The sequence below is a fragment of the Ascaphus truei genome, chromosome 3 (genome assembly GCF_040206685.1).
Source record: "Ascaphus truei isolate aAscTru1 chromosome 3, aAscTru1.hap1, whole genome shotgun sequence".
Classification (NCBI taxonomy): Eukaryota; Metazoa; Chordata; class Amphibia; order Anura; family Ascaphidae; genus Ascaphus; species Ascaphus truei.
Window position 1 is genome coordinate 66,126,125 of NC_134485.1, and position 25,270 is coordinate 66,151,394.

At 44.6% G+C, this 25,270-nt stretch overlaps 1 protein-coding gene and 1 long non-coding RNA gene across 6 annotated transcripts in view; both read right to left on the reverse strand.

The window, feature by feature from the left end:
• The window catches only part of LOC142491535 (uncharacterized), a 258,875-nt gene that overhangs the window by 36,754 nt on the left and 196,851 nt on the right, over positions 1 to 25,270 (reverse strand). The gene's annotated exons all lie outside the window — the stretch shown is intronic.
• Positions 1 to 25,270, reverse strand: part of CORO6 (coronin 6) — a 69,618-nt gene that overhangs the window by 36,754 nt on the left and 7,594 nt on the right. For all 5 annotated transcript variants that reach the window (XM_075594244.1, XM_075594241.1, XM_075594245.1 and 2 more), the window contains exon 2: positions 6,825 to 7,032. In XM_075594244.1, the coding sequence (XP_075450359.1) occupies positions 6,825 to 7,022 (198 nt within the window). In that variant the 5' untranslated portion in view covers positions 7,023 to 7,032. The remainder of the gene's footprint in view (positions 1 to 6,824; positions 7,033 to 25,270) is intronic.

Below are 25,270 nucleotides of genomic sequence, written 5' to 3' on the forward strand. Positions count from 1 at the left end.
CACAATGCAATGTGTTGGATTGAAAATGCAGTCTTCTTTTCCTGCACCAAAAAGACCTACAATAATACCTAACAAAATTCAAGGACTCTCCCATCATTCATAGCGGTCAGGTGACCTCATACAGTATTCTCTGTCCAATGAAAACCTTACTGATCATTCTTAAAAAGGGAGATTAAAAGGGAGCCATCACTCAAAGTTGCCACCAAAAGTTATCAGTACATCCCAGTTTTCAGAGCTTTGAGTGCAGGTAAAAACTGAAGTAGACCATCAACTGAGTGAAATTTGGAGATTTAGAGCATTTTACAGATAGGAACTATTACAGACATGGCAAGTGGAGAAGAATGAAAGCGCATACAGTAGCTCACAACGGATTCATTCCCATGTTGACCCTTTATGGGAGTTATCCCATGGAACTTCAAGTTGGCAAATTACTTATAATAGAGGGCATCAATGTGTTGGACTGAGGGTGAAAAAATACTTGCCAACTCTAACCTTTTTTTGAGGAAGACAACCCATGTATATATACAACAAAATATAATTGCTTTAACTTCCTCACTCCTAAAAGTACCTTTATCTTCTAAGGATAATAAAGAAATCTCTTAACCATTGACATACAGTACATGTCAAAAGAAGATTAAGACATGTCCTTACTATACTCCCAAGCAAAGGGTGAACAATGATATGTCATTCCTGAATGCTAGGAATTGTATTTTAAATAAGGCAGATGAACCACAGCATAGGGGGCATAAAGGTCAAACGAATAACATGACTGAAGAGGATGGGAAAGAGGAAGACAGAAGTGTCACTGGCCAGAAAAAAAATGTTTCAGGACATGTATTTGTAGGGGGCTGGGAGGGCGGTGGCCGACTAGCAGTTAAAACTGAGCAAAACAATCCCCACAGTCGGACAGGCTGGAAAAACTGAGCACTCTAATGGCCCTCTGAGCACTTCCTGAGACATTTCTATTGTATGCTGCATGAGGTCATTCTTATTGGAAGTACCGGATCAGCAGACAACTGCTGCAGTCCAACAGCCTCTGCAGGAACCTTCCCCATTCCTTCCCTAGGGGACGGAATGCCGGAGGGGGGAGGATAGAAGATGGTATAAGTAAAGGACACAACCACAGGGCTTGGGAAGTTAGCAACATTCTAGCACCAAATAAAGATCAGGGTTTGGAAGGAGAGAATGTAGTCATATTCTCTTTCACCCTGTGATCCCATTTGTTCCAGAACACATTAATCCACCTTAAACCCTTTACCCTGGGGTGATACTCCGATGGCACATTTAGCACCTGATCTGGGATAACCGTGCAGTGTTCTTTTTAGACTGTGGTAGGACTACGGCTGCGCTTATAGTGTCGGCGACGGCGACAGCGCTGTCGCGTCAAAACAAATGCATTGACGCCGTCGCGTGCGCTTATAGTAAGCACGACGCGACGGTTTGGTCGCGATCGCTGGAAGTCATCTCAATTTCATTTTTCCTGCGACTGTAGCCCGACGTCGCCGGCACTATAAGCGTAGCCTTAGGAGGATTCATGCGGGTCCCAGGGCACTGCAGGAGCTGGGTTATGGTCAGACAGCGTGGCCTCAAGGGCTTCAAAATGCCAGTACTAAAAACATAAAACCATGCATAGAAGAATACCAAGTGAAAACGGGTCACCCTCTTTCACCGAATGCGGCCGTGGGTGGGGTTAACCCTTTGAGCACCAACGTTGACCTCTATGACACTCAAAGGGTTAATGAGACACCGTTCTGAACAAGATGTGAGAAGTGGAAACAGGCCAGGAAATATCACCACGCGAGGGCCAAGTCAGAAAGAAAATGTGGGCCCCCGAAGAAAGCTAGCGCAGCCACAGCTGACAGATCTGGGACTAGAGGGAGACAGCGACTTCACGGTATCTTTTGTATACAAAAGCATAGGAAAAATATTTTCTCCAGTATAAATATAGAGAGAAACCCTATCCCTTTGAGCCTTGTGCTATTATATACAAAGCCTTTCTTCTTTTACTTTGTCTCGTGGACGTTTCCTTGGGAACCAGAACAGATGACCCCTTACGTGAAAAATAAGGTCCATTATCATTATTTCCCTGTCTCCAGTTTGTGCAATGTTACCAAACACAGAGTGAACGATAAGATTGTATCGTGTACTTTGCTGCATTGGCCTTATAAAGCAGAGCCGAGATGGCCATAGATATCACCCTGATTTGCAGAGTAATGAAAGAAATTGTACTAAGCCCAGCATTGGTGTAATCTTTTTTGACATCCAAGCACAGAAAGTAACAGCCAGCCCCAGACATACATTTGTGGCCGCTACCGAGTACAAGGCGTTGCACTGACCTTGAAGCAGCATTAGATTATGTGTCAGTGTTGCATATTGAGCTTTTAACGTCAAGTCACTCCTGACAAAAAGACTTACAGCCCATCTGCTGCATTCTGTAATACAGGGGGGCTCAACTGCAGTCCTCAAGCCCACCTCCCCCAAACAGGTCAGGTTTTCAGGATATCCCAGCTTCAGCTTAGTCTTCGACTGGGCCTCTGATTGAGCCACCTGTGCTGAAGCAGGGACTGATTGAGCCACCTGTGCCGACGCTGTAAAACGGGCTTGTTGGGAAGGGGGGGGGGGGCTTGGGGACTGGAGATGAGCCCCCCTGCTCTAATCTATCATATCTGCAAAACTGCGGCAGAACATCCAAAAAAGGGTCTAGGCAAATACTCTAAATCACAACATAAGGCCCGCGGGCCGCCTGGACTCCCTGTACGGCCCGCGATGCCCTCCTCCCCCCCCCCCCCCCCCCAGCTCGCTCTGCAGACACAGGAGGGAAGGAGCGCCAGCATTTTGACACGCTCCCCACCCCCTCCTGAGCCCTCTCTGCCGAGCGCTAGCATTGTGAGACCCCCCACCCCAACCCCCTCTGCCTATTAGGGAAGGATCGACAGCAGTTTGATGCGATCCCCTGCAGGCAGAGAGGAGAGAAGGAACAGAGCTGAGGCCGGTCTGACTACAGAGGGTGGGGGCTGGGGCTGACTGCAGAGGGTGGGGGCGGGGTCTGACTGCAGAGGGTGGGGGCGGGGTCTGACTGCAGAGGGTGGGGGCGGGGTCTGACTGCAGAGGGTGGGGGCGGGGTCTGACTGCAGAGGGTGGAGCGGGGTCTGACTGCAGAGGGTGGGGGCGGGGTCTGACTGCAGAGGGTGGGGGCGGGGTCTGACTGCAGAGGGTGAGGGCGGGGTCTGACTGCAGAGGGTGGGGGCGGGGTCTGACTGCAGAGGGTGGGGGCGGGGTCTGACTGCAGAGGGTGGGGGCGGGGTCTGACTGCAGAGGGTGGGGGCGGGGTCTGACTGCAGAGGGTGGGGGCGGGGTCTGACTGCAGAGGGTGGGGGCGGGGTCTGACTGCAGAGGGTGGGGGCGGGGTCTGACTGCAGAGGGTGGAGCGGGGTCTGACTGCAGAGGGTGGGGGCGGGGTCTGACTGCAGAGGGTGGGGGCGGGGTCTGACTGCAGAGGGTGGGGGCGGGGTCTGACTGCAGAGGGTGGGGGCGGGGTCTGACTGCAGAGGGTGGGGGCGGGGTTAGTGACAGCGGAGCCTCATTAGTGAGAGCAGGAAGTAGGTGCCTGCTGCCAGGGCCCAAGATGCCCCCCCCCCTCCCACCAGCCATGCCCCACAGTGAAAGGTAGGACACCTCCCAACCCCCCCCCCTGCAGCTGCTGCTCAGAGCTAGTGGCTGTGTGGCTGTGTGGCTCAGTGGCAGTGGCAGTGGCAGTGTCAGTGGCAGTGTCAGTGGCAGTGTCAGTGGCAGTGTGTCAGTATGTCAGTGGCAGTGTGGCAGTGGCAGTGTGTCAGTATGTCAGTGGCAGTGTGGCAGTGGCAGTGTGTCAGTATGTCAGTGGCAGTGTGGCAGTGGCAGTGTGTCAGTATGTCAGTGGCAGTGTGGCAGTGCCTGTGCAGGTCAGTGTCAGTGTCTGTGCCGGTCTGTGTCTGTGCCGGTCAGTGTCTGTGCCGGTCTGTGCCGGTCAGTGCCTGTGCCGGTCAGTGCCTGTGCCGGTCAGTGCCTGTGCCGGTCAGTGCCTGTGCCGGTCAGTGTCTGTGCCGGTCAGTGTCTGTGTCTGTGCAGGTCAGTGTCTGTGCCGGTAAGTGTCTGTGCCGGTGCCGGTAAGTGTCTGTGCCTGTGCCGGTCAGTGTCTGTGCCTGTGCAGGTCGTCAGTGTCTGTGCCTGTGCAGGTCGTCAGTGTCTGTGCCTGTGCAGGTCGTCAGTGTCTGTGCCTGTGCAGGTCGTCAGTGTCTGTGCCTGTGCAGGTCGTCAGTGTCTGTGCCTGTGCAGGTCGTCAGTGTCTGTGTCTGTGCAGGTCAGTGCATGTGCCTATGCCTGTGCAGGTCAGTGCCTGTGTCTGTGCAGGTCAGTGCCTGTGCCTGTGCAGGTCAGTGCCTGTGTCTGTGCAGGTCAGTGCCTGTGTCTGTGCAGGTCAGTGCCTGTGTCTGTGCAGGTCAGTGCCTGTGTCTGTGCAGGTCAGTGCCTGTGTCTGTGCAGGTCAGTGTCTGTGCCTGTGCAGGTCAGTGTCTGTGCAGGTCAGTGTCTGTGCCTGTGCAGGTCAGTGTCAGTGGGTTGGGGTTGGGTGGTGTGGGGGGTGATATGATGATCTGTGGGAGGGGAGGAGAGAGAAGATATGATGAGGATAATGATATGGGGTGCTGGGGGAAATATGATGATGATGATGATGATGATTTTACCCCTGCGGCCCAAATCAGTTTTCTTTGGAGCAGTTCGGCCCTTCTCACTTTACAAGTTGTGCAGGCCTGACCTAAATATTTAAAACCTACATTAAACCGTCTGCGACGCCCTGCTCAATTAGTGATATCATTGGATTTGAAAAAAAATTGTATCAAGCTCAGAATAAGACCTTTTCTCTGATAAGACGCATTAGGCCAGGTCCCCGCTGGCTACTGCAGCGCCCGCTGTGGTGGATGCCGCAGGGACAAGATCCGCCCCAAAATGGGGCCGGGCCCGCTGCGAGGGGGGGGGGGGGGCGCCGCGGAGACAGAAACTCCTGCTCTCAAGAAAATTGAGATCAGGACTCGCAACGGAGTGCTAGGCCACGCCCCCCCCCCCAGCGGTTCAGCTAATAAGGGCAAACCTGCCGGGTGACATCATGGTCGCGCCCCCGTCACGCCCCCCTGTAGATCACTGCAGACCAGGGAACTCGGCTGCACGCGCCGCCAGCCTCGCAGACGCGCGTGCAGCGCAGGCACTGGGGCCGCAGCCTTACAGCCTTCATGGAACACAGCTGTGTTTCCTGGTGGGGGGAAGCAAGGAGTTGCCACATGAACATTGATGCAGACTTTGGACTATTTCAAATTAAAATAAATTGAAATAGCTAGGAAATAGAATACTAATAAGGTTGGTCTTATGTTGCCTTGTCCATTTTTCTTTTTACTATTCAATACACTTTTTTAAATTTTTCCTATTCTATACACCCTATTTTTTTTATTTATTTTTTATTTATTTATTTTTTTAAGTTTGTAACCTCACTTATGTATATTGAATACTTTATTATTATTGTTTTTTTTTTTTTTTTTTTTAAACAAATGTTACAAAGTTGGTAATCTTATGAATCGGTTTTCCAAAATCCACAGTTTCAGAGACTGACAAAGTGAATGGTTACATTAAAGCTGCAGTTCAAGCAATATTATATGTGTGGTTTTTTTTTATAAATCAGTTCTGTACTATGAGAAAATACTTGTAGCATTTAATTTTTTTTTTTTTAATCTTTAAAAGACATTTTTAACGTATTCTAATGTAACAATCATTTTTGTTTCTATAGCAACCATTTACAAAATCCCATCCCCTTCCTCTTCTGAGACAGGCTCTGGCTCTTAAGCCCTGCCCTCTCTCTAGCAGTGAACCAATTGTATCTAGTGCCTGCCTGGCCACATGATCTTCCGGAACGTTGCATCCAGGGTACTCTTGTGCAGCCCTAACTAAATTAAACAACCCCCGATTCGGCGATCGATTACAGGAGAACAGATCGATCGGCAACTTAGCTTATCACTTGTCAGTGTGCAGATTGTATTGATGCACAAATTGAATGGATTTTTTTGTTTTGTTTTTATAAAACGGCAGCTTGAATTGCAGCTTTAATACTGTTGTTTTAAAGTTCTTGAATGTTTAGAGCCGAGGAAAAAAATGTGTGCAAGTATTTGTTCACTAAAAGGGTAGTAGATCCTGGGAACAGCATTTCAGCAGAGGTGGGCAAGGTTAACAGTAAAAAAAAAAAGTTAAAAACAAATAACGGCTTAAGATAAACACACAAGGGTATCCTAAATATGAGAGAAAAAGCAAATGCTCCTTTTGACAATAACTATTCGATTTCCTGCACCCTTGGGATTTATAATTGGCTGTTATCTACCTATAAAAGTAAAGTGAATGAGATGGGAGCCAATGGGAAGATCTCGCTCGACATAAGCAAATGACCCGTGTTATGGTACAGATCTGCTGTGGTGTTCCTTCCTGATAGTATTACAAACCATAGAGCCGTTATCTTAACCTCATTGACTGCTGGGAACTTGCACTACTTTGGTGGCTAAAGGGATTTGCGGATACAATACACATGGGTAGTCCTGAAGAATAAGGTCAATACTTTGACAGAGTGAGCTTTTCCATTACAACCATGGCTGTTCAACAACGACATGATCCCACACAACCATGCTATACAGGAGACTAGTACATTAATAAACTATATAAATGTCACCTTGTAAATGACTGTGTCTTAAGAACGGCACAGACTTGCCCACCTTCCCTTTTATATGTTGATTACCTTACCCGTGATGACTTACCTTGGCTAGTGGCAACACCATAAAGGCTCCACCACCACTGGACTCTACAATGATGGCAAAAAACTTGGGGTTGACCGCACAGAAGGAGCTGTCCCAAGTGATCTTCGACACCCGGATGTCTTCGTACATTTGGTCAGCTTTAACCGGTTGTCCGAAGATGTGACGGAATTTGCTCTGGCGTACTACCCTTCGGCTCATGGTGGGTGTGCTGCAAAGACAACAGTGGAAGAAGACGAGACATCTGTGACACATTCAGGTATACAGTACACGTAAAAATATTAAATATCAACATAAATAAAGCAGCAACCACATAGAATATTTATGGAAATGTTCTCCACAATATTATCAAGACCATATATTGCATAGTGTCATATGGCAGAAGAAAAACAAGCGCACACACCGTGAAAGTGCCCTATATACACTGGTGATATATAAACAATATAATTAAATACTTAATGTAAGAGGAGGTAGAGCATCTCCAGAAGAATGTCATATGGCTCAAAATAATACACAGTATGGCCGATTCATCCAGAAGAAAAGATGTTCTAGAATAATCTGTATTCCGTGGGACCCTGGGTTTATAGAATGTTAACAGGAGAATTATCTGATAAAAATGCAGTAAATTAGTATACATAAATATATAAATTTAATTTTTTTTAAGTTAAGGAGTTTTACTGTCCTGCTATTAATGATATATTTACTATACAAAGCGGGCCTGTGGCTCCACAAAACATATTAGGAGGTTCAAAGGAGTCGCAATATATTTTTCAAGCTGCAATCACCTCAAAATGGTCTACGACAATTGGCCGCGGTCGTTTATCAGTGTCCATTCAGCTGTGACCGTTACGTCACCGGGACATTTGGCCGCTACAGATAATGAATCTCCTAAAACCATAACCCCTAATCCCAACGCTAATCAAATAGCTCAGGGCCGAAATGCCAAGCGACAAAACGGCGACGGCAAGACGTCCCTTTCTGCCCCGGTAGTCTGTACGAGTTTAACATACACACACACGGCTCGACAAATTGGGAAAAAAGGCACTCGCCCCCTGCTCCCCCCCAAAATGGTCTAATTGTTACTCCCCTCCCTCTCTCGCCCCCCTCACATTACCTGCTGTAGAGTGTTACCGGCGGCTGGGTACTGCGGCGTCTCCCAGCATTTTCCGGCATCTCTCTGTCCAACTTCAGTGTCTACCCCTGCATCTCCCGTGAAAATGGCTGTGCGGCGTCAGTGCCATGGCAATGAGACGCTATGCGACATCATGACGTTACGTAGCGTTTCATTGTCATGGCAACGCAGTGTCATTTGACACCGCGCGGCCATTTTCAAGGGAGACACCGAAGTTGGACAGAGAGATGCAGGAAAATGCCGAAAGACGCCGCAGCACCCCGCCCCTGGTAACACTCGACAGCGTGCAAAATGCACTTGCCCCAGGCGAGGGGGCGAGTGCATTTGTTGAGATATATTATATATCCTTCTGTGATAAGCTGAACGGCCTCTCACTCACCCAGAGACAGCCAGTGAAAATGCACATCCCCCCCCCTGTGATAGGCTGAGTGGCCTGTCACTCACCCAGGGACAGCCAAAGAGACCGCAGATCCTGTGTTATGAGACTGCACATTGGCTGTGTAACATCATAAGTGTCATATATGAAGTGTCTGTCGAGTTCAAATTGGAGTTGAATTGGAGGTGAAGAATACAAGAATTGGACTCTGCACTTCATCAACCCTGCAACTGGGAGAGCTTAGCTTTCTAAATGCTCTGACAATTTTTTCATACCTAAATACTCACTTTCTATGCTGCTGTGTAATCTTCAGCGCTACACTGCCCTCCCAGACCTGATTTATACACCTCACATCCTCCAATACCTGTGAACTCTCCCCTTCTACCTGTCTCACCCTGCATCTCATTAAGCCATCTCTATTGCTTTTCCTGTTTTCCCACTCTTTTGTACACTTTTCTGTTCTCTCCAATTTCCCCACTCTTATCCTTCTATCCCCATTTCTTCATCTCTCCTTTCCTCCACTTATGCTTGTGCCTATAAACTGCATAACTTCTACACCCCTCAATAAAAATCACCCCCACAAATCCTCTGCTCACCTCCTCTCTCTTTATTCTTCCTCCTTGCTGCTGGGGATATCTCTCCTCATCCTGGACCCAGCCATACACACACACCTTCTCTCGCCCATGCCTCCCTGCCACCTCTTTCCCTGCTAATGGTGTTAACCCATCTAATTTAATACCAACTGCAACAGGGGACTTATCCCTGTTCACAAATGTGCCTCTAATCCAGCAGTGTGGTAGTTAACTGCTGGTAGGCAATTAGCTAACACCACCTGGCTGATTACAGGTGTTAGAAAAAGCCTGCCTCTGAGACAGGAAGAGAGATTCCTTAGTCCACAACTGGGCTGAACCAAGGAAGGACAGGTGTCTTGAGCGGCAAGCTGACAACAAGACAAAGGGGACAAGATTCTAAACTTGGAGCCTGACATTGCCTTAGCACACAAGGGTGCGGATCCAAGAGAGCAGAGAACCATCCCCTACAGCAACCCAGCTAACAGATAAGACTTTTCTTATAAGACTATTATCTATGTCTATCTATGTATATAAATGTCTCTATGATTTAGGCTGGTGATTCGCTGGGCTAACCACGCAGTTAAAGAGAACTGGATCACAAGTGTATATATACTCCAGAGTGGAGTGGATTTTGTTTGTTGATTTACATGTTTGCTGTGTTTACAGCAACAGGCGCAATAAAGCCTTATTTTAATTTCACCTTAAAACAGTCTCCATTGCATACATCTGAACACGTCTCTTACACCAACCAACCTTAAAACTCACCTCCCAAAAGAAGCATCCCGATAACCTGCACACATGGCTACTGTTCCACAGTCGTCGCTCCTACTGTGGCCAAGCACTCCCATCTACGGCACTTATTACCTCACCTCCTCTCTGTAAATCTTCCAACATACCACTTAGATTGTAAGTTCTCAGGGGCAGGGATTTATTTTCCTATTGTATGACTTTGCTGAGTTTATTGTATTATAATTCCCTGTACTGTATTGTCTCTGTAAAGTTCTGAGTACACTGTTAGCACTATATAAAGATATACATCCTTCCCCCTCTTTGATAGACTGAGCGGCCTCTCACTCACCCAGGCAACTGGGGGAGGGGATTTGAACCCCGGTGGAGACAGCAAGGAGAGGAGGAGTCAGAAGAGAAGGGAGTGTAGTGTGCACAGGCTGTGCTTATCGTGCCGGCGACGTCGCCTGAAAACAAATGCATTGTCGCCGCCGTGTACGCTTATAGTAAGTAGTAAGTGCAACGGCACAAAGCGACGTGGTGACGCGATTTTCGGAAGCAGGGAATATTTGATTTTTCAGGGGCTTTCGCCTCATGTGACAGCCCCTGAACCAATCAATGCCCGGGTCGCCCGCGCCGCTGCCACAAAGCGAAATACAACTTTCGCTAGCGGCGACGGGTGATGTCACGCGTCGCGGGCACTATAGGTGCGGCCTTAGGAGTGAACAGTAAAGCAGAGTGCAAAGAGGAGGAGGGCATGATGGAGTGGGGAGGAGCGACAGCAAGAAAGTGAGAGGAGACAGAGAGGCAAACATGGGGGAGGAAAAACAGCTAGGTGAGTAGGAGGAGGAAACAGAGAGACAGCAAGAAGAGGAGACAGATGAGATAAATAGGAGAGGAGGGAGTGTAGTGTGCACAAATAGGAGCAGACACAGCAAGGCAAAGAGTGCAAAGAGAGGGGAGGAGAGAATATAAATTCATACTCCTCCTAGAACACTGCACTTTCCCTTGACAAGCAAACTTTATTTCCTTCACTCATACTAACTCTGTCCTCTAACCTTCAATGCCTACTTGCAACCTTTAACTCACTTTTCTGCCCAAATGCACCCCCTTCCGCCCTCAGAGCCCAAGATCTTGACACCTACTTCACAGATAAGATTGAGTCCATCAGACACGACGTCTCTTCATGTCAGGCTTACCACGCACCACCTACCTCCTTTCACATCTACATCCACCCTCAGCTCATTTTCCCCAGTGACTAAGGAGGAGGTCTCAGTGCTCCTCTCAGCCCACAACTGTCCCCCTTGAACCTATTCCCTCACATCTCCTCGGCTCCCTCTCCAGCATACTAAGCCCCACTCTAACTCCCCTTCTTAATACCTTCTCTGGCACATTCCCATTTTCCTTTAAACACACATTCATCACGCCCATTCTAAAGAAACCATCTCTTGACTCAGCCACCCTTTCAAACTACCACTCTCTCTCTCTTCTCCCCTTAGCCTCCATGTTACTTGAGCAACTTCTATACAATAGCTTGACTCAGTTTCTCTCCTCCTATTCCTTGCTTGACTCATTGCTATCTGGTTTCCGTCCTCTACACTCCACAGAGACAAAATTGACAAAAAGTTGTCAATAACCTATTAACAGCTAAGTCTAAGGATCACTTCTCCTTACTAATTCTCCTTAACACTGTTGCTCACCTCCTTCTCATGCACAGTCTCCACTCCATTGGCCTCCATGACTCAGCATTCTCCTTATTTATGTCCTACCTATCCAACCTCTCTTTCAGTGTTTCCTTCTCTGGTGACCCCTCCTATTCACTAAATCTTTCTGTTGGGGGTCCCACAAGGATCTGTCCTTGGCCCTCTGCTCTTTTTACTCTACACCTCTTCTCTTGGTGAACAATCTTTTAGCTTTCAGTATCATCCCTTTGCCGATGACACATTTACCTCTCCTCTCGGACCTCAATGTTGTCCCATGTCACCAACTGTCTCCGCAATCTCCTCCTGGGTGTATTACCGTTAGCTGAAGCTTAACATGTCCAAAACAGAACTAAAAATAGAAAAAGAAGCACTCCACTGATCTTCCAAAGATTATACAATTTATTGCACAAGCATCAACGTTTCCGTCCGCTTGCCAACCTTTGTCATCTAGACAAAGGTTGGCAAGCAGACCAAAACGTTGATGCTTCTGCAATAAATTGTTATAATCTTTGGAAGACCAGTGGAGTGTCTCTTTTTCTATTTTTGATCTACCTGTGGCTCTGCATCTAGCGGGACCATCATTGCTGTGCCCCTGTGGCAATTTATTACCTGGTGTCGTTATTGCACCTATTTTGGACTACAAAACAGAACTAATACACTTTCCCCCTTCCATCCCTACACCAAAACTCCTCCACGGTCAATAATACTACAATTTCATCAACACCCCAAGTGTATTGTCTAGGGGTCATCTTTGACTCCTTCATTCCTCACATTCTATCCCTCACCAAGTCCTGCCATCTCCACCTCCTAAATAAATTGCTAGGATATGCCCTTTTCTCATTCATGACGCAACTAAAATCCTAATTCACTCACTCATCTTGTCCTTTCTTCTAGCTGGCCTCTCCCTTGTCCGCCTGTCCCAACTCCAATCCATCCAAAATGCTAGTGCTACACTCGTCTACCTTACTCACCTCTCCACTTTTGCTGATGCACTATGCAAATCCCTAGACTGGCTTCCCATATCCTCTAGAATCACATTTCAAACCCTAGTTCTGACTTACAAAGCTCTCAACGATACTGCCTCCCCCCCTTACATCTCAGCCCCGTTCCCAATTATATCCCTTAACAGCCCAATGTTCTGCCCAAGACAGCCACCTCTCCTACTGCCTTATTACCTACTCTCACTCCCACCTACAAGAGCTTCCATGACGCAGCCTCTCTGGAATTCCCTACCATGCACCATCCTACTGTCGTCCAGCTTTCAGACATTTAAAAACTCCCTGAAAACTCGCCTTTTCAAGGAAGCCTATCTGGCATCCTCCTAACAATCCCCCCCCCCTCCCCACCTCTTTGGATCAACTATGCGGCTGGACCAAACTCCACGCTAACACCCCTTAACATCCTCAACCCCAAACCTTAATGGGATCACCTGTGCAGCTGGACTATACTCCATCCTGATGCATACAGTAGGGCCCCACTCATACAGGGGGATCCGTTCTAGGCCTCTGCCAGAAAGAGAAAATCGCCGGAAAGCGGAACATAGCATTTGCTATGCACACCAGCGATTTTCCGTCTTTCCTTCCCCTTCTGCACATGCGCGAACTTGGCCGCTCCCCCGTTCTGCGCATGTACAACCTTGGCCGCTCCCCCTTCTGCATATGTGCGACCTCGGCCGTCCCCCTTCTGCGCATGCGCAGATATGGCGGCCCCCTTCTCGGTACCGCCATATTGGCGGATCGCCGAGAAGTGGGGCCCTACAGTACTCCCACAAAGAGCAGCCACTTTACCTTTTATTATTTCAACATTGTCACTGTGACATGGCCTTTCCCCAGCTTAAAACAGCAGCACACATAGAGCCTGGCTGCAGAGGAATCCAGCAGGGAGCTGGTTAATTGCTGGTAGAGGCAATATTGCAGCAATAGGCTGGCTCATCAAGCAGGTTTAAATGTGTGCTGCACAATCTGCATGGGGCTCTTGACTACAGAGGGACTGCGCTGCCAGAAGAGATGTGCAGGAACAGATTTCTCTGGCATTGGGAACTGTGCTGCCAGAGATAGATCCCCGGGAACCATACCCCCTATTCCAGGGTGCAGTGGACCCTGTCAGCGGGTGGACCCCAGAGACACCAACCCATCCCCGGACCGATATAAAGAGCCCCCTGCTTATAGGTACCTCTTTGGACTTTGGGGTCAGAGGTTGGTAAGAAGCCTAGCCTTCCAGCCCTGCAGATAGGAACTGGAAAGTGTGAGTTGGCCCTTACCAAGGACTAGGCATGTCTTGTTTATTTTGCATGCTGACAAAAAGCAGTAATGTTTAAAGCCGCAGGCTAAATAAAAGCCAGTGTTATTTTCCCTCACATACGTCTCTCTGGTTATACTTCTGCACATGTCTCCAACACTCATTCCCTCTAGATTATACACTTCCACGAGCAGGGCCCTCATTGCCTTATGTATTGGTTTGTGCTCCGTTTGTCCTTATTTGGTATGCCATTCTGTCCATATAATTGACACCACTCTGTATCCCCATTTTACCAATTCTGTGGGAATATGTTGGTGCTTAACAAATAAATAATAATTATCTCAAGCGATAAATACTTTATAAAATGCACAAGGAATCCAGGCATCCCTTGTCCTAACCCAAGCAAGGACACAAGGAGCAATGAAAAGGGACTGGGAATCCCAATATGGAGTGATGTAATGTAGCAGGCCAACCATGTACGCAGCGCTTTCCCAAATTACAATAGAAGGTAAAGAAATTGCAAACAATGGAGATAAGTGGTAAATGCCCCAAAGAGCTTACAAGGTAAGTGCTGTAAGTGTCTGTGTTACTCTACGAGGAACTGTGTAGCTATCCATAGGATGACCGACTTCGTTATATTCTCATATTCATTCATCATTACTCTTGTCAATTAATTCCAAGCATATTCTTCGGGTGTAACCTTTCCCCCACCACATCTATTAATTACATCCAATTAGCATGTCTGGGTTCTTTATATAGCTAAAGAGCCTTTGGGGACTGTTACCCAGACATGCAGTATTCAAGATGTGACACTTTGCCAGGGGCATAATGACCAATTCGTTATGTCCTGCTTTCAAGATAAACGAAGCATGTCCAGTCAAAGGGAATTATGTTTATTTTAAATATTTGGGGGATTTGGTGTCGATACTGACCCTATTCTGATCATGCTTACGTAGTCTCTAAAACAGTATTGAGTGTTCGTGTAAGCCCTTTTTATTGTTACAAACAATATAATGAATATCATTAAAAAACACTCTGCTGACTAATGCAGCCAAACGTTAGGAAATGAGCAGTTATGGGATAGTGACTCACAAATATGGGGTAAGTACATTACACAGATCCTTTCATTGTTTTTACCAGCGCTCCACACATCCTGTTGCATGGGGGAAGAAAAGTCAAATCATGCAATATCCAACCTAGTGATAATATGTGGGAGAACTCATTCCAAGTCCCAGCTCCCTGTCAGAGAACATATATACACATATATCTCCTTCCCTCAAATCCTTCTCATTACCCCAAAGTGGCAGGAAGGTGGCAATGGGTGTTAAAGAATCACATTGACTATATCCTAGCTCATGGGTGCGCAAGATTTTTTATGGGGGGGGGGGGGGGGTCGTTACAGAGGCCCTGCACTCTTCAGCGCGTGGCCTCTGTAACTCACTTAATTCAGCCGGCTTCAAGCTACATGTCGCCATGGCAACGCAGCGTCAAATGACGCCAGATTGAAGGTAAGGGGGGGGGGCGTGACACTGGGGGAAGAGCAGGCAGGCGGGCGCAGCACAGAAAGTTGCGAACACCTGTCCTAGCTAACAAGAAACACGTAATTAAAGAGTGCACAGTGTGATACTCACCATTGCGACACAAGGAGTGCTCACAGATTGGTTCGCTACAATTTATATCGGAATGCGAAGATGGGAAGAAAACTGATTATAAAGACAGGCAAAAACATCAATAGCAGCAGAGAATTTCACCTAAAACTGAAAAACTCCATCAGCCTGCAAAAAATACATGGGGACACTTTCAAAAACAAATGTAATGAACTAATAAAGATTGTAGTTGAAAGCACAGGGGGGGGGGAGGAGACAAAGAAGACCTCAAGAGCTACAGGCCAACCAGTCTACTTCCAATCACTTGCAACATTCTTATGAAGATACTTACTAATCGGCTGCAGCAGACCCTGGACTTCGCGCAGCCTCGAGAACGCGATTTTGCAGTGGATACAACACCATAGACCTCATCAAATCGTATAGGAAGTGATTTCCCAAAAGAAATTAATATGATCTACAACTCCGTTTACGATTTGTAGATTACGAAAAAAACATTTGATTCTGTCTACACCTAAGCAGTTGTAAATACATTAAGACAGTATTGAAGACATTATAAAGACCATTCAGGAGAAAGCCACATCAACTATTAATTTACATGAAGATAAAAAGCAAAGATAAGGATCAGCAAATAAGTGCGACGGAGAGACACCAGGTCACCAAAGCTTGTCACGGCAACACTTTAATTGTTCGAGATATCGCATTGCAAAAAAGGAATCAAAATCAACTGTAAAACCTTGAGTCACGTACGATTTGCAGATATTATTTTTGTCATGAGCTGAAAAGACCACCAGCAACAAATCGTCACGGGCCGAAGCAAGTGGGCCGCCATATAACTTTCTGCAAGCAAAGTGATGTTCAAATGTGTTAACTTTGCAAAAAAAAACTTAATGAATAGAACTAGAAGTCGAAGACTGTGTCTACATTGGCTGGCACATAATAATGTATGGGAACCTGAATGAAGATGGGATGGAACCCATTCAGAAGAAACAAGAAAATCTTTCAAGGGAACCTTCCACCGTGCCTCAAGAGGAAAGTTTTCAACCAGTGTATTCTGCCTGTGCTCACGTGTGGACGTGAGACTTGGAAACTAAATGTGAAGATAATTCAGAACCTTCAGACAACTGAAACGTATAGAGAGATGTATGCTGGGTTTTACCCAAAGAGCCAGGAAAAAGAATGAATGGGTTCAAAACCAAACATAAGTCTGTGACATCATCACAAGGGTGAACAAATTAAAATGGAAGAAGGCCATTTTAGAAAAGATGGTACTTGACTAGATTCCAAGGGAAAATAAAATACCAAGACGACCAAAAGTAAGATGGGAGGATGAAATCTGAAAATGTGTTGGAGCAATATGAAGAGAGGCTTGCAACCGCAGTATCTGGAAGATCACTGGGATAGCCCTCATCCAGCGGTGAAATCAACACGAGCTGCTGGATAGATATATATATCTCCATTGTCCTCTGCACAGTTGTTCAATTTAATCCTTGCTCGATAAGGATATACCACTTTGCTGCACAACTTGAAGTGGGCAATTCACCTTACTCACAAACAGGGGAGTCTAAAAATATTAAGAGACACAAGAAAGCGCACCTGTGGTTAAAATCTATATTAAAAGTAGGACAAGTAATAATTCACACACACACATAAATTACAGCGCGTATTGACAATCGCTTCTGGCGTCTTCTGGGTTCAGCAATATGGCTGCACGTGCTGCAGCCTTCAGCAACTTAGGGATCACCCGTGAGAGAGGTCTCCCTGGAGACCGGAACATTGGGTCTCTGCTATTTGGTACGTGAATTTTCTTCAACAAACGGTTTTATTATAAGGCGTTCCAGTGCCCGTATAATTGGTTCGTTGTGTTTTTAACTATTATGATATTGTATATAAATACATTTAAATATTAAAAAGTAGATAGAAAAGTTTATTTGAAAGAAAAAAAAAAAGGAAAATATTTTAAGACAGAACCGAAATGTCGATTTTTTTTTTGCGCATTCAACTTTCCCCCTCTATTTTTCAAGTCCTGTGAGTACCTTGTTTAATCATCTGTTGTAGGACCTATTTTTACGTGGTGCACTTAGGCAAGACATTCCCATCAGAGGAGTGCCGCTGTTTTGTTTTGTTTTTTAAACCAGAAATGTCACCTGATTTTTTTTATCGTTTTTGTACTTGGATGAAGTGAATAAAATATCCTGTTTTTGTACAAACATGAGTGCTGTGGACATCGTTTTGCTGTATCAATTTTAGGACACTTGCTGGCCAAAGTTCATTCTATGTGCACCCGCATAAAGCCAAGTTACATTTATACCTACTGTATGTTTTTGCTGTTTAACCCAGAGTGCTCCAACACTAGTCACAAAAAAATATACACAAACCCCTTCTGGCATGGATGCCGTCTTATTGAGGAACACTGCTATGTAAATATGGGCCTAAATGTGATTTCCTTTTGTTCCATGAGCTTCTATGTCTTTGGTAAGAGGAAGGGCGATTATATTATAACATTTTGAAAGTTACATCAGGAATGGTCTGATTTTTATTATCCTGTTTCTGCCTTTACGATGACCTGTAGGATTAAGGGCGGTTTATCTCACAGATTAACCCACTTAATGAGTTTTAAGGAGAGGGAGTGTCGATATTTTGAGGGGGAAAGAGAAGAAAGGGATCATTTAAGGTAGCACTGTATGTTTGGGGCCACCTAACATTCCGCATCATACACTATAAAGTCAGCTGACTAAGCACATCCTAAACGTTCTTATCCATAGAATAAAAGAGCCCCCCAATACAGGACATTATTTGGGCCAACACAATAATTACGGCTACCAACCCGACATCCATTAAAACACCACTAATGTATTATTATCCTTTATTTATAAAGCGGCAACATATCCTGCAGAGCAGTACAGTCGGGGTACAGAGAGAGACCAATTCTATAAACTGAATGAGATACAAATAACGGCAGATAAGTGCAAACAGATACAGAGTTAATAAGGGCCCTGCTCCTTGCTCCTGAGTTGGCTGACCATATTTCCTAGAGACAAAAACAGGACATTGGGATGGCAAAAATGAGACGGGGTTATGTAATATTCCGTATTCATGAAAAAGTAAGACGATAAAAGTTTTATTTATCCCCACACCCCACTACACTGCATTTACTTTATTGAGTCAGAAGCACAATGGATTTCTAGTAGGTTCAGTGGTGGGGGATCAGTTTGCCAGCCGCCAACGCTAAGGAAATAACGATATGAGTACAATGTGGGACACCGATCATACTAAGCAGCGAGAACGCGTTAGCTCCGTCTCTTACTAGCGCTGTTCTCTCTCTGGGCAAGAAGCCTGGCCCTGATTGGATAAAGTAAATGGAACTTCCTCTTTTGTCACACTAGTGGTTTTACTGTACGCATTGATTAGCATAGCGCCTTATGAGAAATAAACAATCCGCGTTCAATTTTTTACAAAAAATGTAAAACTATATATAGTTTATTAAAAACGGAACAAAATTGACATTTATATTAAAACGACGGGACGGTCGGGAAATATGAAAATAAAACGGTACTATCCCGTTTTAAACAGTACGTATGGTCAGCCTACAATCTACTGTATGGAAGTCTCCTGTTGGTTATTGCTGATACAAAGCAATGAGGGATGACAAATAATAAAAACATGTTAAAAAAATAAAAAATATGTATATATATATATATATGTATGGAGAAGTTCCTCATTATTACACTGCACCAATCTGTCAAAAGCACTGCAAATATGAAAGCTTCATTATAGGAACTCCAGGGATAACAAAAAGGTCTAGTTTAAAGCAGCCATCCATTCTACTCCTTTATTTTGGAAGACCATCCATCACTGTATCCAAAATATACACGTTTACATTGTTTTATTTTAAAGACCTCCTATGCCAGCTAATACTACATATGCATAATGTTTTTGTGGGGACATCCGTCAGCCTGACCTAGGCTATTCCAGGCCAAGATTGCTATATACCCAATCCTATCTATCAGGTTCCCATCTCATTAGGCTAGCACTTGCAGCTCTACAGCAGGGCCTTTAAAGGGTGACAATCCAGGGCTTGCTTGATTTTGGGTCTCACACAGGTAGGAATGGGTTCATGTGCAGTGCAGAAGAGAAGGAAATAACAATATCCTTTTCATTTATCCACTGAAATCACTTCATTTCCCAATAACGCAGATACTATATATAAATAATGGCCAATATGGTCAATCAGCGGCACACGGTTAGGGAGAAACTTTTCTGTCAAATGCAAGAGAGATGTTTAGTGCTTAACATATATTTGACATTACTTTGTTTAGCATTATTACACTAAGCTAAGGCCTAGAGGGGCAGTGAGAATATATAGTAGGGTGAACAGAAATTGATACATCCCATTATTACATTCCTATAACTGCTGGTATTATTCCAGTTTTCCACAGACTGCATGCTGACACAAGTGGATCATAATCAGACTGAACTACATTGATATGCGCTCTGTGAAGCAATACACAGCAAAACTCACTCAGAATAAACCAACTTAAAAGGGACAAGTTGCACGTAACAGGCAAACATACATTTATTTATTTTTAAACAACTTAAATGTAACTGGCTTTAGAGAGATTCATTTTAATCTCCCAAGCACTTAATATTTCAAAAGCTTTATATCTCCTGAACAGAGCATCATAGGTTAAAAATAATTAAAAAAAATAAAATAAGAACAGTTGGAAAGAGCAATGAGAAAGCCATGAAAGTAAAAAAAAAAAATATGCAAAAAAAAGTGATCAGCACAGACTGCTGCATAAAACATTTAGAAATACTTCTGTCTGATGTTTAAAAATGATATCAATCACGTAAATGAAACCTACTAGAGATGCTGTTGCTCCTAATACGCCTATGCCCATATTCAAGGTATGGAAGTCTCTAAACCATATTTATTTGAATTGAGCTCAGATCCTTCCCGGACATGGGAAAGCGGCCTCACACCATATTGTATAAGGGCCTCAATTTTTATTGGTCGCATTACTGTAAGCTTTGTTCTTGTTCTAAATTCCAATGTTCTGTTCTGATATTCAGACATTTTGCAGGTCACAAGTAAATCAAGGAATGATTGAATCTCCCAATTGGTTTTAAAATGTCATGCTTTAGGGAATGGAGTGTGAGCCATTACATAAAGTGGGCTTTGTTTCAAGCACTACTAATTGATGCAGTGTGTCAAGGAAGACACGAAGAATGTGCAGCCCACGATACTATACATATTGCATCATTATGGGAAGTTATGGAAAGAATCACTTGACACGTATGATAATGTTACTCAACATGTGTATACTTCTCTGTATCACCCTTCTATCCTTGGTTAAAAACATTAGAAGACTGCTTACAAAAAAGAAAAAAAAGTGACTTGGTGCTCCCAGACGGAATAGTAACTACTCATCCCCCCTTATTCCACATGCAAACAACGGCAGAGCTGCAACGGGTCAGCATAGAATAGGCAGTGCGGTCACAGGTAAATCCCGTATCTTACCTTTCTCCATATGATCAATATTTCAATCAGCGGCGCATCTTGATAAAGAACTGGAAGTTTCCTTAAACCATAAACGTTATTTCACACAGACACACAGACAGTATAATTTTTTTTTAAACACCATTAACCCATCGCATTGCACACCCTCAACTTCCTCAGAGGTATTAATGTCAAGATCATACAAACCTCAAATGCTTCTTCAGAGGCATTAACAGCAAGTAAGATCATACAAACATTTATAGTGATCAACCTCTCCCCACTAATTAAAAAAACTCCACCCTTGGTGCAGAAGACACAACAAGACCAGGACTGGATATTTATCAGATGTTCGGGGTAGTGCTATTGAAGAGTTTAATTGCTTTGTTGAGTGGGTGAATCATAATGACTTCAATTTACTAGTTATTGCTATGCCACAAGCATAGATTTTCTTTGGATGTAACTCTTAAGATCTATGAAGATTTGACTAATCACTGGATATTTATGGGAAGAAGAATACAGGTAACTGTCTATTAAGGGCTGATAGTTGCTACCAAGTCGTTGGTTAAAAAGGTATCCCGGTCTGACAATTTCTCAGAATTAGAAAGAACTGTTCTGTGGGATACATCCCAACTTGGAGCAGAAGACAGTACAGATTTATAGAAAGGGGTTTCCCTCCGTGGATTTTGGAGAAGGCATGTGATGGTGATATGAAAGCCCTTATACTTCCTGTTGGAGCATACAAAATGAAGGAGTCTTTTAGTAAGGGATCCAACAAGATGATTAAAATGGCACCAACGTTTGACACAAACTTTAGTTTAGAGTACAGTGATATTTGTATAAAAGGAGGTAACACTGACAGGTTTTAAACGTTGGACTCGGATTTAACGTCCACTTTGGGGATGTCTCCAGTTTGTATCCCGAGAAGAACAGTGACTTTGGGAGACCTCTCGTCTCCCAGTCGATATAGACATTCTTTACCTTCCACACATTTGCTCACGAAGCGGCTAAGGATGTTTGGATGTGGAGGGGGGAAGGGAAGTAAGTAAGTGTTGCAAATATGTTTACAAAACCAAACATTTCCAAAGCAATGTGTCAGGGTGAATGTTTTTACCTTTAAGGATTGTATCAATTGTGAAAGCTCTAATGTGACCAATTTCCTTAATTGCAAATGTGGTGTTCAGCATGTTGGACCTTTACAAGGAGCGCTTCAGGGATCACATTAGCCACATTGAAAGAAATTATGTGAGTTCACCTGTATTTAAGCAATTTAAACATCACAAAGCAGATTTGCCTTTTTTGTTTTTTCTTTCCAGGGAATAGAAAAGGTTAGGACCAATATTAGCAGAGGAGACCAATTCATACTGCTGTGTAAACGTGAGGTCTTTTGGATATTTCACTTAGAAACTAGAATGCAAATTGGGTTAAATAAAGAATGGGATGTTTCCCACTATTGTTAGGGTGTTCCCTGTTGCGTTCTTGGGACAGAATTAAATTGCAATCAACATACAGCACAATTGATAGGAAACAGTTGAACAACTTTATTGAAATGTGGGATATATGTAAAAGTTGAAGAATTTTAAGGGGATAAATGACATACGAACGGAGGTATACAACTGTATTCTGCTATATTCAGTAACTTTTTTTTTGTGTTATATGTAGAATTTAATGGATTAGTTTGTTACCACATCTGATAAATATCCAGTCCTGGCTTTATGTGTTGTGCACAAGGGGTGAAGTTCTTTAATTAGTGGGGCGAGGTGGGTGACTATAAATGTTTGTATGATCTTACTTGCCATTTACACATCTGAGGAAGCACCCGTTATGCTGGTATGGTATACACGTTAGCCGAATGGCATTTTCGTTGTTGTTTTTGTGTAATGTTGTATCTGTGTGAAAATAAAGCTGATGTTTTAAGGAAACGTCCATTTCTTCTTTGGTAAGAGGCGACGCTGATTGAAGTATTGTTCGTAATGAAACATTAGAACAGCCAGGTCTTAGAATGAATGTGTCCAATGCCAAGACCTGAATTTTATTGTGGTGACAAATATTATAACCACTAGCAGTCAACAAAAACTAACCAAACATGTTCCCTATGCTTGAAAACAATCCACTTTATCGAAGTCCACAAATTAACCTGCAGCATTCACTTACATGGAAAATTAAGAGGATGTTCATATCAAGACAAACTGGTGCTAAACAGGAGCAGAAAGGTGCATCAGATGTATGAAAGAGTACAAAAACCCTATTGTTTTTAATTTTATTTTTTGACTTTGGTAAATCCGATATGGTTTTCTGCTCCATAACTACACTGGTTTTTCCCCACCTGTGCCAAGGCTCAGTCAACTTGGTCATTTCTGCAGATAACTTGATGTCCCACACAGGAACGTAATGCTAACTGTACAAGGTATTCCAGTGTCATTCAATGACAAATTCTCAATATTGGGGGGCCAGTGGTGCTCTGCAGCTGTAGTCATTGGGAATTTTCACTTTTTGGATTTAGGGCTTTATACAATAGGCAGAGTCATTTGGGACTAATCACCATCTGGATAGTTTCTATGCCAATTAGTGAATGCAAATATGTCCTCACAACCACTATATCGGATAATGGCAATGAGACTGAAGCTCAAAATAACATACAAAATAAAAAGTTAGGTGTTCCTATGGAACAAGACCCAGACCACAGTTTGTGTGATGGAAGGGTGGATCCATCTGAAAGGTTGTTGGGTGAGGAACAGGGTAGGCAAACTTGGCACAGTGTCCTTCCAGGGCTATGCACTAGACACATGCCCAACCACCCCCATGGTGAGTTTGGGATGGCCCCCTCAGCTATCCCCTCCTGCCCTGCCTACCACATGGGACTAGACTTTAAATCATTATAGGCTAAAGCTGGTAAATTCCGGGAATTATTGAAACCCCTGCTCTCTGTTTGGTTAAAATTTCAGGCATTATCCAATCAGTAATATCCCGGAATTTTTGGCACCCTGACAAGTTTTTAAGCCAATCAACTTTCAGTTCTCATTCACAAAGAGTGAGATCAGCGCTCGGACAGGGCAGGTGATTGGATAGGAGGCACCACCAAGACACAGACTCCTCCCCCACCCTGCCTGCAGAGAGCTCCGCAAGGGACAGGGAGGGGAAAGGTTTGTGTGTTAGTTGTGTGTTTTGTGGATGTAAAGGGGGCCAGCAGAGTCTGTTTTGTTAGTCTGTGTGTTTTGTGGGTGTAGAGGGGGGGGGGCTGACTACAGTGTGTGTGTGTCTTCAGTGTGTGTTGTGTGGGTGGAGGAGGGGTTCAGAGTGTTTTGTCTGTGTGTGTGTGTCTGCAGTTTGTGGGTTTACAGGGGGCTGCAGTGGGAGTAGAGAGGGTGCTGATGGTGTGTGTTTTGTGGATGTAGAGGTGGCAAAGTGTGAGGATCAGCGTTAGGTCCCGCCCCCGCGACAGGCCCCGTGACAACTCGGGTGACGCGCCGCAGACTAGGGAAGCTACCCACAGGCCTGCGCCGTCGACAGAGGGATACCTCCAGGCTCGGGCTTAGGTCCTGCCCCTGCATCTTGTGACAACACGTGTGACATGTCACGCCCCAAGAGACCACGCACCAGCACCGCGTCATCAAGAGCACACGAGGGGTTAACCGTAACTCCACTCTAAACCCAGGATCACCTGCGGCTCACTTCGCCTCCGCCCTGCCATTGGGAGCCTGCTACCGAGTGGGCGGTTCTCCTATCTCCTGCAGCTGCTTGCTACCCATCAAATTGACTGAGCATAGTCTTTCGTCCTGAACGTAATGCTTACCTCAAAACCTCCATTGCCTTGTCCTGTTGCCTTGTGCATTCTGTTCTTGTTACAAATGTAAAAATAAATAATAAGTTCTCAGTAGGACACATTCATGACGCTCCAGGTATCACGATATCAATGTAATGTAACATCGCTTTGAAGATAGATGACAGGAAGATGTAATAGAACTATATTGTTACCAACCAGCCGCCTCTAACAATGTTGATGCATCATTACTGAATCTTAAAGGAAGTCTCCATTAAAATCACACTTCTTTCAAATATTTCCTCCATGCCCAAATTGTCCCTGTAACAAGCATAAGGGACAGTGCAGGAAGTGACAAACTGACATCAGAAAGATGCAGAACCCTGAACATGGCAGCGCACAAAAGACTATGAAGTCCATTATCTGGGGTCATTTCAAGTATTTTGTCGATACTTAGGATTCTCGATTTAATAAGCCGTTATTATATGCAGAATATATTCAAATTACGGCTCACCTTCAATGGGGTACAGACTGCCCGTAAATCAGTATGCTCAGGGATATGTAAAAGGTTACTGCAACGAGGTTACTAGCTGCATGTTCATTCTGCGTAACACGTGCTTTTTATTCCCCCAATAACTAGGACCACTACCAGCCCTCATAAAGGTCCCTGTTTATGTACCTCTAAATCGCATGCCTGGTTATCCACAATTTAATAACATTAGCACTTAAAGGGCCTTTTCATAAAAATAAAAAAATAAAAAAAATCAATATAAGTATCTTTAAATAAGTTGCCAAACATAATACATTTCCAAAAGCTTTGGGGTTTTTACAATGTCTATCT